This window comes from Nesoenas mayeri (assembly GCF_963082525.1).
Source record: "Nesoenas mayeri genome assembly, chromosome: 5".
In the NCBI taxonomy this organism is placed as follows: Eukaryota; Metazoa; Chordata; class Aves; order Columbiformes; family Columbidae; genus Nesoenas; species Nesoenas mayeri.
In genome coordinates, this window is record NC_137548.1 from 18,947,663 (window position 1) to 18,961,685 (window position 14,023).

General features: G+C 43.7%; 1 protein-coding gene across 5 annotated transcripts in view; it reads left to right on the top strand.

Annotated features, from left to right (window-relative positions):
* FOXN3 (forkhead box N3) overlaps positions 1-14,023 on the top strand; it is a 213,576-nt gene that overhangs the window by 101,759 nt on the left and 97,794 nt on the right. For all 5 annotated transcript variants that reach the window (XM_080344692.1, XM_080344695.1, XM_080344696.1 and 2 more), the window contains one exon: positions 4,485-4,621. In XM_080344692.1, coding sequence (XP_080200818.1) covers positions 4,485-4,621 — 137 coding nt within the window. The remainder of the gene's footprint in view (positions 1-4,484; positions 4,622-14,023) is intronic.

Consider the following 14,023-nt stretch of genomic DNA (forward strand, 5'->3'; position numbering starts at 1 on the left):
AGGCAGAGTCCTGGTTTTCCTTTCTTGATGTGCTGTTCCAAGAGTTGCGCCAGGGAATCACCACAGCTCCTGCAGCAGAAGTGGAGAGCTCCCGTTCCATTCCCTGGCTCACTTCATCTGTCCCCTGCTTTGCAGTTGCACTGGGGTGCTCATCAGACCTGTTGTGTGAGCCAGCTTAATGAGTTTAATGACATGAAATTATGCCAGCAAAATTGTTTTCTTCGAGGAAAATGACTGAAATGCACTTGCAGAAGAAGGGCCAGGCAGGTGCCAGAGGGCAGGGAGAACAGTGCATCAAGGACCAGGGAAGCAGCAGCAGCATCTCAGAGCCCTCCACCTGCTGCACCTTTTGGGGGATGTTCCCTTAGGGACCCTCTTGCTGATGATGCTTTGGTGAGAGATGTGGGTGCCTGTGCTGCTCCTCCCTGGATGCAGTGCGGTCCCTTGTGGATTTAAAGCGAATGCCTATCCAGGGCTTCAGAAGGTCCAATTTGAAAGTGCCGGCATCTCTCTGAGCCCACGTGTCTTGCAGTTCCTCTATTTGCTCTCTTCCTGCTTTATTTTGGGCTTTATTTTGGGCCGACTGTTTGTATGGCACTGAAAAGAATAACCCTGGAAAAAAAGTTGCATTCCTAACACATTTCAAGTCTGTGCTAAAATAACCAGGGAACAAAATTCCTCAAATAAACATTTTCTGGAATTTTTATGTAGACAGGGTATGTATTTTTTCCCAGCCGTTGGTCTTGAAAAGAGCTCAACACAATTTTTTTTTTTTCCTTCTTTTTTTTGAGCTTCGGGCAGGTGATGGGTGATATGTAAGGCCAGGCAGTTAGTTGCGAGGTATTAATATATGGAAGCCAGTATTTATAATGAGGAGTTTTAATAGTGGATAATGAATGCTATTATCCCCAACTATAACAACTGAAAGAGATGGCAGGCAGCATTTTAGTTATCTTATTTTTAAATTTGGAAGGGTTTTTTTCAATTATGCTAAAAGTTGACCAAACATTTTTGTTTGGATCCTAACAGGTTGTGTAAAGTAGGATTCAGAAACTTCTCTATGCAGTCCATTGGGAGAAAAAACCATTGGACATTGAGTGTCTCATGTACCTTTTCATGGCAATGCACTGGTTTTAATTGTTGGGAGGGAGTCAAGTTTGTATATTTGAAATATGAGAAAGACCAAATTAATTAATAATGTGGGATTTAGTACTCAATACCGTGATGCAATCTACATACATATATTCAGTGACAGAAAAAGGCATAACAATTTCTTAATAGAAAAGATAAACAGGACTTTTTTAAAAGAAGTATTCAGTCATTCATTTTTATGGGGTAACTTCTACATGTTGCTCTCTCTCTCCATTAGTGCCTCTGAAATAGCTTACCTGCTTCTATAGCCTGCTCTTGAACAAGGTGAAGGGGACTTGTAGTAACATTCTCGTTGTTTTTGAAGACCTGAAGCGTGAATGCAGAAGCAGTAACCCGTGATGGGCAGGAGAGAGGTGGCAGTGTGTGGAGGGGCCTGGAAGCGCGCCAGGGCCATGAAGGTCTGGTGTTGTTCCCCACTCCGTGTCTCTTGTCTCCTGGGAGAAAAATGTAATCCAGGGCTCCCCCCGCCTTCTTTCCTGGTCTTTGATTGGAGCCACTATTGACTTTTGGCTTGGAGGAGGTAGTGAAGCAGCACGCCAAGTGTCATAAGATGGAAATTAATCACTAACCGATGGGTCTGTGTTCCAATGATTTCCTTTCCCGTGATTGCTCTGTATATGGGAAGACTAATGATGCACCTAAACAGACAGTTAACGAAGCTCTTCACGCCTCCAGCAGTCAAAAAGGATTCTTAACTGGATGACACTTCCGTTTTCTTTTTATTTCTGCTCTCTTGTGTGATTGTGGGAAAACAAAAGTAACTGTCTTAAAAAGGAACTTTGCATGGTTGGAGAGCTCAGGCTTAAATTGCATTTGTTTGCACTGCTGAATTTTAAGTCAGCTCAGTTGCAGACAAAATATAGCAAATCTGCCTTCTTAGTGTTTCTTTTAACAAGGACTATAATTCTTCTCCATAATTTTTGTATGACAGAGTTTCTGGTTTTCAGTGAGATTATTTTTGGTTTTTGCAAGAATATGGGCAAACCAAACAAATGTAGCTTGACAGTAATGAAAGGTTTTGAAGTTACTCTGTAGTAGTGACTTTACCTTGTAAGGCCTTCAACTTGAACTGGCTCTGCTGGGTTTTGGGGAGTAATCCCTTCCAGGTAGATGAAAAGTCTGTCTTGGAAGTGAATGAAAAAACAGAAGTTTGAAAACAATATGTTGTGTTCCAGTAAGTGCAAATAAGGTAGTTGGTATGTAAGCATGGTGCTTTTTTTAAGCTTATCCCATGCTGTAAGGACTAAGGAATCCAGCAAAGGTTGTCTCCTGAAAAATGTTCCTAGTTTTGCACATTGCTTGCTTAAAAGGAAATTTTATGTTTTTCTTAGTCTGGCTCTTGGATGGAACATGGAAGTGGAATTTGAGAGATTTGGATTCTATTTTTGACTCTGTCCTTTGCCTAAAAAGTCACTTACTAGGATTATCATGTCAAGTCTCCGGCTCATTGTCCCATATTTAAAAGAGGGCTAAACATAACCACCTCCTTTTTGCAAACTGGTTTGAGATGTGTGGTGCCTGGTGTCCACCGCTGACACCAGCAGTGGATCTTGGTCATCTGCTGTAGTGCTTTAGCAAGACAAAAGCCCAAGAGTCTTACTTGCTCCTTCTAAACCCTTGAGTCTTGTGCTTTTTGGACATGCAAGGGCCATGCTTCACCTCAAGAACCAGAAGATGTCTCCCTTTAGGCTGTTCCGTGGCTCTGGTAGATGCCCTTAGGAAGCAAGGGAAGAGATGCTTGAACCCTGCCACCCTGAGGAGACTTGACCCCACGTTCCTGGTTCCACCAGAGCAGTGTGCAGAACATGGTTCTTTCCTCACCCCCTCCAGCAGATGTGCTTGTTTCCGCAAGAAAGCGGTCACGGCTCCTGTGGATCATGCCAGCCCCTCTCCTGTTCTTTTAAGCCAGGTCTCACCACAGTGAGACTTGCTACATGGTCCTGCGTAGCCACCCAGTGACACTGGGGGAGGTTTTTCTTTGTGATTTTTATGGGTTTTTTTTGTGTGGGAGAAGTTAATGCAGATTCGCTGTCTGTAAGCACTTTGCATGTTGCACTGTGGATCCTGAAGGCATCTGTGAGGCAGAGGAATGCTTAGGACTTGGTAGGACTCCACTAAGGTGACAAGGTTTTGAAAGGAAACAAGTGTCTGGTTTTTGGTCTTCCTGGTGGCTTTAGAAAGTAAGATCCTGCTTCTGGTGCCATTTTGTGTGTGTGTGTGTGTGTGTGTGTGTGTATGTTTATCCTTAACAGATGAAACACTCTTGCTCCGCTGATAGATGTTGAGAAAAGGGATTGCTGTGGGTTGAACAGTGGCTAGAGGTGGTAGCGCCTTCCACAGAAAATGACAGCATTTGGCAAAAATCTTATCATAATGCCTTGAAAGCCTGCCAGCAGAGTTCAGTCAGTGATTAGGACTGGTGTTTTACGTATACTCAAGCAGACCAAGGTTGCTCCTGAGCTATCATTTTGTTTGCTTTCATAGTAGAGCCAAAGAAAAGTTGGTTTTGTATTTGTTTGAGAAGTCACACAAAACAATTCAAACTGTCTGCGCCCTGACCTCTGATGGGTTGGAGGCGAGAACTGAAATTGCACTGCTTGTAACTGCAGAATAAATACTGAATTTTAGTATAGTCTTTGTATTACAGATTGACTGCTTGAGTTGCTTCGTGTGTCCAGAAATTTAGTAACTGTTGTTTTATCCGATCGCAATTTCACAAAACCCTTAAATGGTTTAAAGTCTTGGTTATACTGTGGGCTGTTTGTTTGTTTGTTTTGAGTTTTTGGGTATTTTTTCCCTTTAGGGAGCAAAGATGATTAGTTTCCTCTTGTAGTATAATGGCACTGATGTCATGTGGGTTGAAGGATTAAGTCCTTTTCTTTTTAAAACAGTTGCTAGGATGTTTAAACCCCTCCTTTTTAGCCCTGTTTCTTGTTAGCGTAGCAGCAAAAGGAAAAGAAAGTCACCTTCAGAAAGAATCTACTTTTCTTCAAATGTTCCATTTAACGGGAACTATAGCTTCTTATTTTTCCAGAATGGGGTGGTGGGGAAATTGCCAGATATTATTAGCTCATATTAACTGGTAACAAGAGGGGGGCGGGGGGGAGCAACCAAACATTCATTCTAACTTTCCGCCCCTCAGAAGTGTGATTCAAATCATACAGTTGCAATACATTATTAATGGAGCAGTAATCTCTGGCAAGCAAACTATGTTCTCTTCTGTCAAACAAAAAACCCAAACCATTGCTTTTCCTGACAAATACTGCTAAATAAATAAGGCTATGCCATTAGATTAAATATTTGATTTTTTTTTAATTCTTTTTTCTTTGCAGAGTATTGGAAAGGGGTCCTTGTGGTGTATAGACCCAGAATATAGACAAAATCTTATTCAGGCTTTGAAAAAGACACCCTATCACCCATACTCGCATGTGTTCAATACACCTCCCACATCTCCTCAGGCATATCAAAGGTAAGAATTAGATGCATTTTACAACTTCAAATGTTTTCATCCAGTGTCGCGCATCAGTCTGAGGTAAGCCGTTAAATGTAATTAAGCGATGCAGTTTGTAAATGTGCTAGCGAAGGAAGCGCAGCGTGTGTGGGGACGCCACGCCAGCCCCGAGCCCGCGGCCCTGCTCCCGCTCGAGCCACGACACAGCGCCTTTGGGAGACAACGCCTGGAGCTGCCCTGCACACGGGCACATGGAGAGCTCTGCAGTGTCTGCTCGTCCCTGTTGCAGCAGGTGCCAGCACAGCACCCTGGCTAGAGGAGATGGGCTGGGCTGGGCGTTAGGCGGCTCCTCCAGGCCAGCCCTGCCCAGGTGGGTCATTCCAGAGTCATCCCAGCTGGGCACGGCAGAGCAAGCGCCATTTTTCTGCCTTAATTGGTGAAACAGGTGTGGGACAGTTTTGTTTGTTGCCTTTTTTTTTTTTTCATTTGTTTTGTATTTATTTTTGATCTGGCCATTGCTTATGACAAAGGTCAACGAAGGGAGATAATGCGTGCACGACTGCCACCCGCCAGGCGGGGAGGCAGACCCCAGGTTGGACACGACCGCTTTCTCCTGGCTGCTGACGCGGGAGTCCTTCTCTTCACTTTCTCCAGACGTGGCAGCTGGTCAGGGCTGGGTCCGCGTTGCTGAGCACGGCCAGCGCGGTGCCCCCGCAAAACCAGGGCGGTGTGGTTGAGCAGCCATAGCAGGGGCAGCAGCATCGCCAGGACTGAGAAGGGGCTGTGGTGGCTCTCGCGGGGTTTGGGGTTGATTTTTGTGTGGGGGGGTGTTTGTTTGTTGCGGGGGAGAGGGTTATTTAATTTTTTATGATGATTGTTACTTGTTTCGCGGAGCAGTTTCGGCCTGAGTGCCGAGGCCGGCGGGGCGCAGCAGCGGGAAGGGGCTGGCGCGGGAGAGGCCGCCGCCCGCCCTTGTCGCCGATGCGCGTGATGGTCGCCATAGCAACGCCGGCGTCTCCCTGGCAACGCGTGGCCCAGACAGGTGCCGTTGCGTCACGGGGCCGCGCGGCGCTGCCTGGCGGCAGGACCGGCCGTTGGGGCTCGGCCGCGCGCCGTTGCCGTGGTAACGGGTAATCCCGCGCGGCCGCCGCGCCGAAACTTCCTGGAACGGGGGTCCCGGGCCGGGTTCGTGTCCCGCGGAGACCGGGGGTGCGGGGCTGCCGACCCTGGTCCGGAGGAGCGGCTGGCCGGCGGTCGGGCGGCAGCGGGAGCTGCCGCGAGTGGGGGGTTTCCTGGAGCAGCAGCGCAGGTCGCTCTGTCCTGTGCTTCCTGCGGAGCCCTGGAAGAATATTTAGAAGGGATGTTTTCACTTTTGCTTTGCCACTGCTATTGTGCTTTGTGGAACAGGAAAATTAATTTAAATAAGGGCATTAAAATTGTCATTTGTGTGTTTGAACAAGGCTTGTTTGCAGAGCCTCACTTTAACATTTGTGTTGTTTTTGTAAGAGTATTTTAATTATGCCCATACAGATTTATTCAGAGATTGTCCTGTTAAGTAGAAGTGTAATGCACATCTGCCATAGGAATGGAGGGATTTTGATCCCTTCTAATCCCCACGAGCAAAAAAAATCCAGCAAACACATGCAGTTGAAAGCAGGATCTCTGGGTTGTGGTTTTTTTATGCTTGAAGTGACTGTTGGCTTAAGGGGTCAGGTTTGCCAGAACCACTGTGCAGTTTGCTGGCAGATGTGCCCGCCGGAGCTCGCAGACGGCTTTTCCAGGTGAGGCGGCAGGAAGCAATGCAGCAGGTTGGCACCAGTGGTCCCTGCAGGGACGAGCCCCTATAGACACCCCCGTGGGTGCTGGTGTCAGGGAACCAGCCCTGGGGCGGCTGCGCCATGTCCTGCTCAGCCATGTGCCCGCTGCTCTCCCCTCCTGGTGGCCAAGGATGCCCGTGGAGCTGCACACCTGGGGCAGAAGTCACAGATTGGTTTGGGTAGGGTTGGAAGGGACCTCTGGAGATCATCTAGGCCAACGCGAATCGTGCTGCCCCCTTCTCTGGGATGTGTGGCCAGAACGCGGTAGCCTGTTTTCACGAGTGGGAGAGGAGAGGTGTACTGCCACATGCCAAACAGCACGGGATTTAAGACAGTTTGGAAAGACTGCTTGCTTTCACCAGCGTCCACATGCAGCTGAGCAGATGAGAGAGATGTCGTCTGAGTGAGGGAGAGAGGGAGGATGCTACCAAAGCACTCGCAAGCATGTCCCAAAACTGAAAGGGGAACTTCCACCCCTTGCAAACTGTGGGATGTCAGAGCTACTACTACACTGCTTGTGCTGCCAGGTGTTTTCAAGTCTTCCTTGTAGCGTCTGGGTCATAAAACAAAGAGCTTGCGTGGCTGCAAAAGCAAATGCCTTTCAAATAGAGGCCCAAAGGAGGCCAGGTTTTGTATGAAGAAATTGTGGTTTCACTGTTATTTTTAGCTGGCTATCTTTCAGCTGTTCTGCTGTCAAACAAAATTTAATCTTCCCATGGTCTTCTAAAATATTTATTTATTCAGCTACTAATGACTAGTGCAACATCAACACAAGGCTGGTCTAGGCCATCAGTGACTGTTAAACTAATTTAAATATGCATTGGCAGTTACATGGTGAAATCATTTTTTCTGATATATTCACAAGGAGTTGAATATTCCCCATGCATTTGGAAACACAGTGATCCCATATGTGCGTGATTGTTTTCTCATGTGTACAAAGACTTCAGTAACGGGCAGAAAATGTAAAAACACTCCGCCATTGTCGGATCTCCAGAGCGATACATCGTCATAGTAACAAATTCCGAGGGAAATTTTTGTGATGGTGAAGATAATACATCTAGAAAAAATCCTTTGGTGGCGGAGGTTTTGCCGTCTGTTGAGCTTACATAACTGAAGCCCACAAGTAAGAGAAACTGTGTCACCTGATATTAATTAAATATGTCTGGAACACAATAATTTGCCAATATTACTCGTGCCTCTAGGAATGGGATTAATGGGAGGAATTACAGAGTTTGTAAGGATCAGTTGGTGTGATTCCACAGGGGCAAATTGACCTATTGCTTCTCTTTATCAAATGCTTTAAAAGAATAAGGATACACAAATGAATCACATGTTCTGTTTTTGCGTAAGCAGCTTAGGGGTGCATTGAGCACAGAGTGGAGGAATGTATAATAAAAATATCCCAAGCATGATGATCACTGAACAGACAAATTCTCCTTTCATGAGCGGAGTTAATAACATCAGATAATTTAGCTCTACAACTTCCCTAGAGCATCCTGCATAAACATAACAGGGAGGACCTTTTATGAAGGAGTTATACGGTATGAACCCATACATTTGGATGGCCAGTCAGTGTTATACTAGTATAGTTTGACATTAGACATATGACTCAAAGTAGAAATTCTGGATTATATTGGGGTCCTTGTATAGAAGACCGTAGTTTTGGGGAGAAGAGCAACCTTGCAGTGTTGGTACATAAAAAGGAACTTGAGACAACAGTTGTCTGAATTGCCACTGCAGTTCCAGGTGAAGATTATCTGTAAGGTGTAAGAAGAATAACAATATAGTAATGTGAATTATTTCATTTTAATGGGATTGGATGTGTATTCTTAAAAAAAAATACTCATGCCAAAAAACCCAAAAACCTTTGGATTTTTTCTGGTTCTTCTAATTAAAGGATATATCATGTCATTTATGATTAGTGTCAAGGGTGATACACAGTGTTATGAAGAAGAAACTTTCTCTTGGGTGCGGAAAAATTGTCACTTTAGTCTAATGAGTTTCTTAACTATTTACAATTTTGTTTGCAATAGCAACCTTGAAATACATTTATAGACACAAACTTGATTAAGTGTGTCAGTCAGTCTCGTGGTATTTCATCTATATGTTTTATTTCCCATTTTCTAACTCTAACTGAACTACAGGTGGGATTTTCTTTTCTGATAGTGCTTCAAGGAGATCTTTGAAAGGATTTTTCTTTTGTTTTCTCTGTATGTATTACACAGAGCTACTTCTTAATTGTATTTCTCTTTCTAGTGCTGAAAACTATCAGGGAATGTAATGTAAAATAACAGAAATTGTCAGTTTCAGAGATGGATAAAAAATATCTGAAGATTTGGGTGACCACCTAGGAGTATTGGCTAGATTCCTTTACATACTTGTGGGGCATTATTGTGCTGCTTTTCATTTTTTCCAGTGTGTTTTGCTAGTAGTAGTTTGTTAAACCAGCGGCAAATGTTGACACATCTGTCCTGAGTGGCCCTATAAATGATGAAATTGCTAATGTGCCAGAGATAGAACTGAAGAGTGATTTCTTTCTTGCATTGCCTCAGCCCCCCCGTAATTGGTTTGCTTGAGTCTTTGTTTTGGCTATGTGTTCCTAGACCTTTGGTGAAGAACTGTGAAACAGCATCCTTAGCCTGTCATGTTTCTCTAGATGTGGGGCAAACAGCAGCTTCTTGCTTTTCGCTGTTACTATTCTTATCCCCATTTATTGAACAATCTTCACAGTTACTTGGCTTTTTAGGTTTGCTTTTTTTTCCACTTCTGTGCTGTCTGTAGACAAATATAGCCTTATTCCAAAGATAGCTTGGAATGGTACCACAGATATTTCCACTTCAGTTCATGTGAAAAGGGAAGCGTAGGGATATGTTTTGAAAATGTTGTTAGGTTTTTGTCAATCCCTCTCTAGCAGCGGGTAGGCCCCTGTGAAAGTTGTTGCAGTAGCCTCATTGATACAGCTGCAAATTGTTGACTGCAGGAACTTGGAAGCACGTGGGTGCTGTGCTTCTGAGATGGTGTTCTGCAGCTCCACGTCCCTTGTCCTCGCTGTCCCCAGGTGGTGTGTCTGGTACAGCAAGAAGCGGGGAGCATGGGGCTGCCCTCGGGTTCCTGGGCAGCCCTTGGTCCCGTTAGCAGCGTTGCGTCACTGTTAGAGCCGCAGCAGCTGCACGCGTGGGGAAGCCTGTCTAGTGCAGTTCAACAGCAGTTCACGGAAATTTTAGCAGTTGAAAACAAGGACTTGGGAACAAGTGTTTGTGTGGTCAGCAGTGACTGACATCACGTTTGTTAATCATACAGTATTACAGCTGTGCAAGTCATCTGACTTCTGCATTTGAAAACAGACTCATGAAGCTTGGGAAACCAGAAATAGTATCATGATGTCTCACATCTTACTGCTGTTGGATTCAGAAGAGGTTTTATTTATATTTGCAGAACTAAAGTTAAATTTTTTAATTTATTTTTAATTATTCTTTTTTGTTGTTTGTTTATATTTTCTTCACTTCTCTATTAGTTATTGGACTTCTTTCCTTTAGTTCCATTAGTAAAAAAGATTTACAGGGAAAGTCACCTTATTTGCAGTTCTGTTTTAAGACTGACATTCTTAGAACAGTTTCTCATGTCAAAATAAAATTTCTGTGACTGAAAAAAAGAAAAGTAATAATTTCAGAATCTTTCAGGCAGTAGGGAAGTGGTGGATTTTCTGTAGTGATTGTGATTTTTGCAGTTTAGTTCTTCACTATTTATTTAGTCTTTGTTCAGACTCAAAGTAAGATGCATTGACTATTTCCAAGAATTACAGCTCTATCTTAAACAAAAACCTGCATGGACCTTTCATCCTTTTACTTAGCATTTGAATGCATATTGGGGAATAGAGAACACGTTTAAATTGTGATGGAGTTGTTGCACTTTATGTGAAACCCCCAATATTTTTTAACCAGTTTGTTCCATATGTGGTATCCTTCTGAGAATGTCAGTTCTACCCATGGGTTCAATGGCTTTGGCTGGGAAAAGATGCCAAGCAAGACTTGGTTGGCAGCCTCTCATTGTGTTGGGACAGTCCACTTCAGTCCAAGAGCTGGAGGAAATGGCTGTAAGAGACCTGCTATGTCCCCAGGTCGTAACAGAAGGTGACAACTGTACCATCAAGAAACTAGTTAAAGAAATGTCCTGGGAGATGAGCACGACCAGTGAGGATAAGTTTCTCTTTTCTCTGCACAATGTTAGTGAGAAGCAGAACATAAGAGGATCCTCTTTTGTTGCTGCTCACAGTGTGACTGTGGAGAACCCTGACACGGTGGGGTCCAGGTGATCGAGGTGGCCCATCTGGCCTTGGCTTATCCACAGAGCTAAAAAACTGGACTAGATGGTGGATCTTCAGCCTGGGCTCTGGCCCAGCTGGCAGTGGGCGGGGAGATCTGGACCTTCAGGAGAAGGTAGTCTGACCTTCAGACCTTGCAGACCAGCTCGTCTTTGTGCAGGACAAAATCTTCTCTGGTTTCCTTATCTCTCAGTCATAGCAGGCACCTGTGTCCTAAGCCAGGCTTGTCGCAATAGTGTTTCCAATCATTTTATACATAGAGTTAAAAGAAAAGTGCAGTTGCATTTCATACCTGTGTTAGGAGTGACGTAATCCCGACCTGTTTATCTGACCGTGTTTCTCAAAGCATCAATCAGTCATTCTGCAAATGATTTTTTAAACAGCACAGGTGTCCTAAGCCTGTAGAGCTTTTCCACTATCATGTCGCAGCACCAGTGGCCCTAAACCTTAACAGGAAAGGCAGTTCCTCTTGAAAACTATTTCTTTAGTAAATATTTATTCCCAGATACAAAGCTCAAAACAAGTTTCAGTGGGTTAGTCTTTTTGAATCTTTCTTAGACATCGCACTTTTTCTGGGTTACATATGGTATCCCTGCATATAGATTTGTGTATATACAGTATGCTCACAGTATAATATCTATAGATAGTTTGGTATGCATTTTGGAGAATGCAGGTTTCTTAATTTATTTGTTTGAAGAAAGTAAGTTTTGGGAAAATTTTGTTTCTTAATATGTGAATGCTTTTGAATCACAGTTATTTCCCCCCCCATCATTATTGCCAGTTACAGCTTCGCTTCTGATATCATGAAACCTCAGTTCAGGGCCAGAGTTGCCACATGCAGGTTGTGATTAGTGACCATGTTTTTTGTGGCTTTTATAACTCTTCATCACCATGGTACCTGGATTTCTGTTGTATCCAGTTTTTAATGTGTTTGAATCTGTCCTCTGATTGTATGGTCCTACCATGTAAAAGTGTTATGCCGCCGGTTTTGATGGAACTGGGTTTTGTACAAATAAAACTATTTTGCTACAGTTGTTTCCTTTCACAGGAACTTCCATGACTCAGAAGAACAAAAACTGAAATGGCTTAAATAGTGGCATAAAGCCTTTGTTTCATACTGAAACTTCTTTACACTTGGGTTTCAAATTTTCGCTTGGAAAAATCAAGCTACTTGTTTCATCAGAATGAAGTGCTTACCTAAAACTTGTTTTTTGGAGGAGATTGGTGTCTTCAGTAGAGAAGTTTCTGGCCTCTGCGACCCCCTGTATGGCTGGGAAGAGACTGTGTTTCCCACACACTCATCTCTTTGTCCCAAAGTGAAAAGGCAGGAGATGAGAGCTCTGGCTCTTTGCTTGTCCAATGTGTTTTATGCTACAGTGGCCTGATAAAATGTCCCTTCCCCTTTCCCCTTGTGAAACAGAAGCACTCAGAATTTGCACTTCTTGTTTTGTTTTGTTTTATTTTTTTGTTTCTGTTTTTCCAGTAGAGCCACAATGAAACTATAATGGCTGTATTTGATTGTTTGTACTATATATTTTTCACAGATGTTGTGACTTAATTTTGGGAAGCCCACAGTTGTTTAAAGAAAATCTGTAAAGCAATCTTTGTACATATAAACATAAATGAGAATTAAGAGGCTGTGTTTCAGATAGATTTCAAGAAACTCTTGTTGGCTTTCTTTCTGTTCCAGGTGGCCCTGGAGGCAGTGTTTATGTGTGGGGTGCCTGTTGGTGGCATTTGTTCTGTTTCTAAATTATAAAACTGTAAAATGCAGTATTTTCTTCCTTCTTTTTTTTTTTTTTTTTTTTTTGCTACTGGTTAAAAAAAGGGGAGGGAGGTTCAGACAGTGTGTAAGTCAGTGGAACCTGCTGCCACAGGAAAATGCTGAGGCTGAGGATTATGCAATAGTTCCCCAAAAAGGAGTCTTGTTGAACTGCTGTGTCCAAAGCTAATACAAGTGCATCTGGAGTAGGGTACTAGACCTTATGGGACTTTTTTAGTTTTAAATCAACTCTCTGATACTTTGAGTTTGCATGGGCTGCAGTAGCAAGCACAGATATACTGTGCTGCTCTTTCTGTGGAGCTTCCATCTCTGGCATTGGGTCATGGAAACCCTGGACCAAACAGGCTGTTGGTTTCATCCAGTTTGGTGGTGTTGATGTTGTTATACTTTTGATAAGATTCCCCATTTTGAGCCTGAAGCTTTTTTTCCCTGTAACCGTATGTTGTTCTAGTGATAAATGTGGAAACCTCGGGGGGTATCAGTACACAGCTATATGTATATACAGTGTACTTTTTATGTCCAAAGGCAGCCTGGCTGCCAGGGAAGCTGCTCTATTGTGTTTAGAAACAAAATGTACTGTTCTAGTGTAGGTGACCTATTTCCATTACAGAAGCATAAATAAAGCAACAGTGACAGGAGAATTGCTTGAGACAACTAGTCTGTAGTGGGTTTGTGTAAGCAGTTTGACTAGCAAACACATTAGAGAAGTTCATTTTGTTGATGAATAACTTGTGGATAGCAGAAGAGGAGCACTGGTAAGGTGCAGCCTGGCTCCACTGCTCTGGGGAAGTTCCTTGAGTTGTCATGTTGTTGTGGTTTAACCCCAGCCGGCAACCAAACACCACACAGCTGCTCACTCATTCCCTGCATTGGGATGGGGGAGAGAGTTGGAAGAGTAAAAGTGAGAAAACTTGTGGATTAAGACAAAGACAGCTGAATAGGTAAAGCAAAAGCCGTGCACACAAGCAAAGCAAAACAAGGAATTGATTGGCCTCTCTCATGGGCAGGCAGGTGTTCTTCCATCTCCAGGACAGCAGGGCTCCATCATGTGTAACGGTCTCTTGGGAAGACAAATGCCATTGCTCTGAATGTCCCACCCTTCCTTTTACTTTCTTCAGCTTTTACACCGACCATGATGTTGTCATATGGTCTGGCGTGTCCCTTTGGCCAGTGTGGCTCAGCTGTCCTGGCTGTATCACCTCCAACTTCTTGTGCACCTGCAGCCTTCTCTCTGGAAAGTCCTTGACGTGGTATAAACATTGCTTAGCAACAACCAAAACGTCAGTGTATTACCAGCATTCTTTTCATACTAAATCCAAAGCACAGCGCTATGCTCACTACTAGGAAGAAAATTAACTCTGTCCCAGCTGAAACCAGGACACCCGTGTATCTGTTTACAAAGGAGCGTGGTTTCCACCTCTGTGTTTTAAGATCATTTTTTTCCTTTGTGAAAGGGGGATGACTGGATTTGCCATCTCAGATAGGAGTTTTTTAGGATT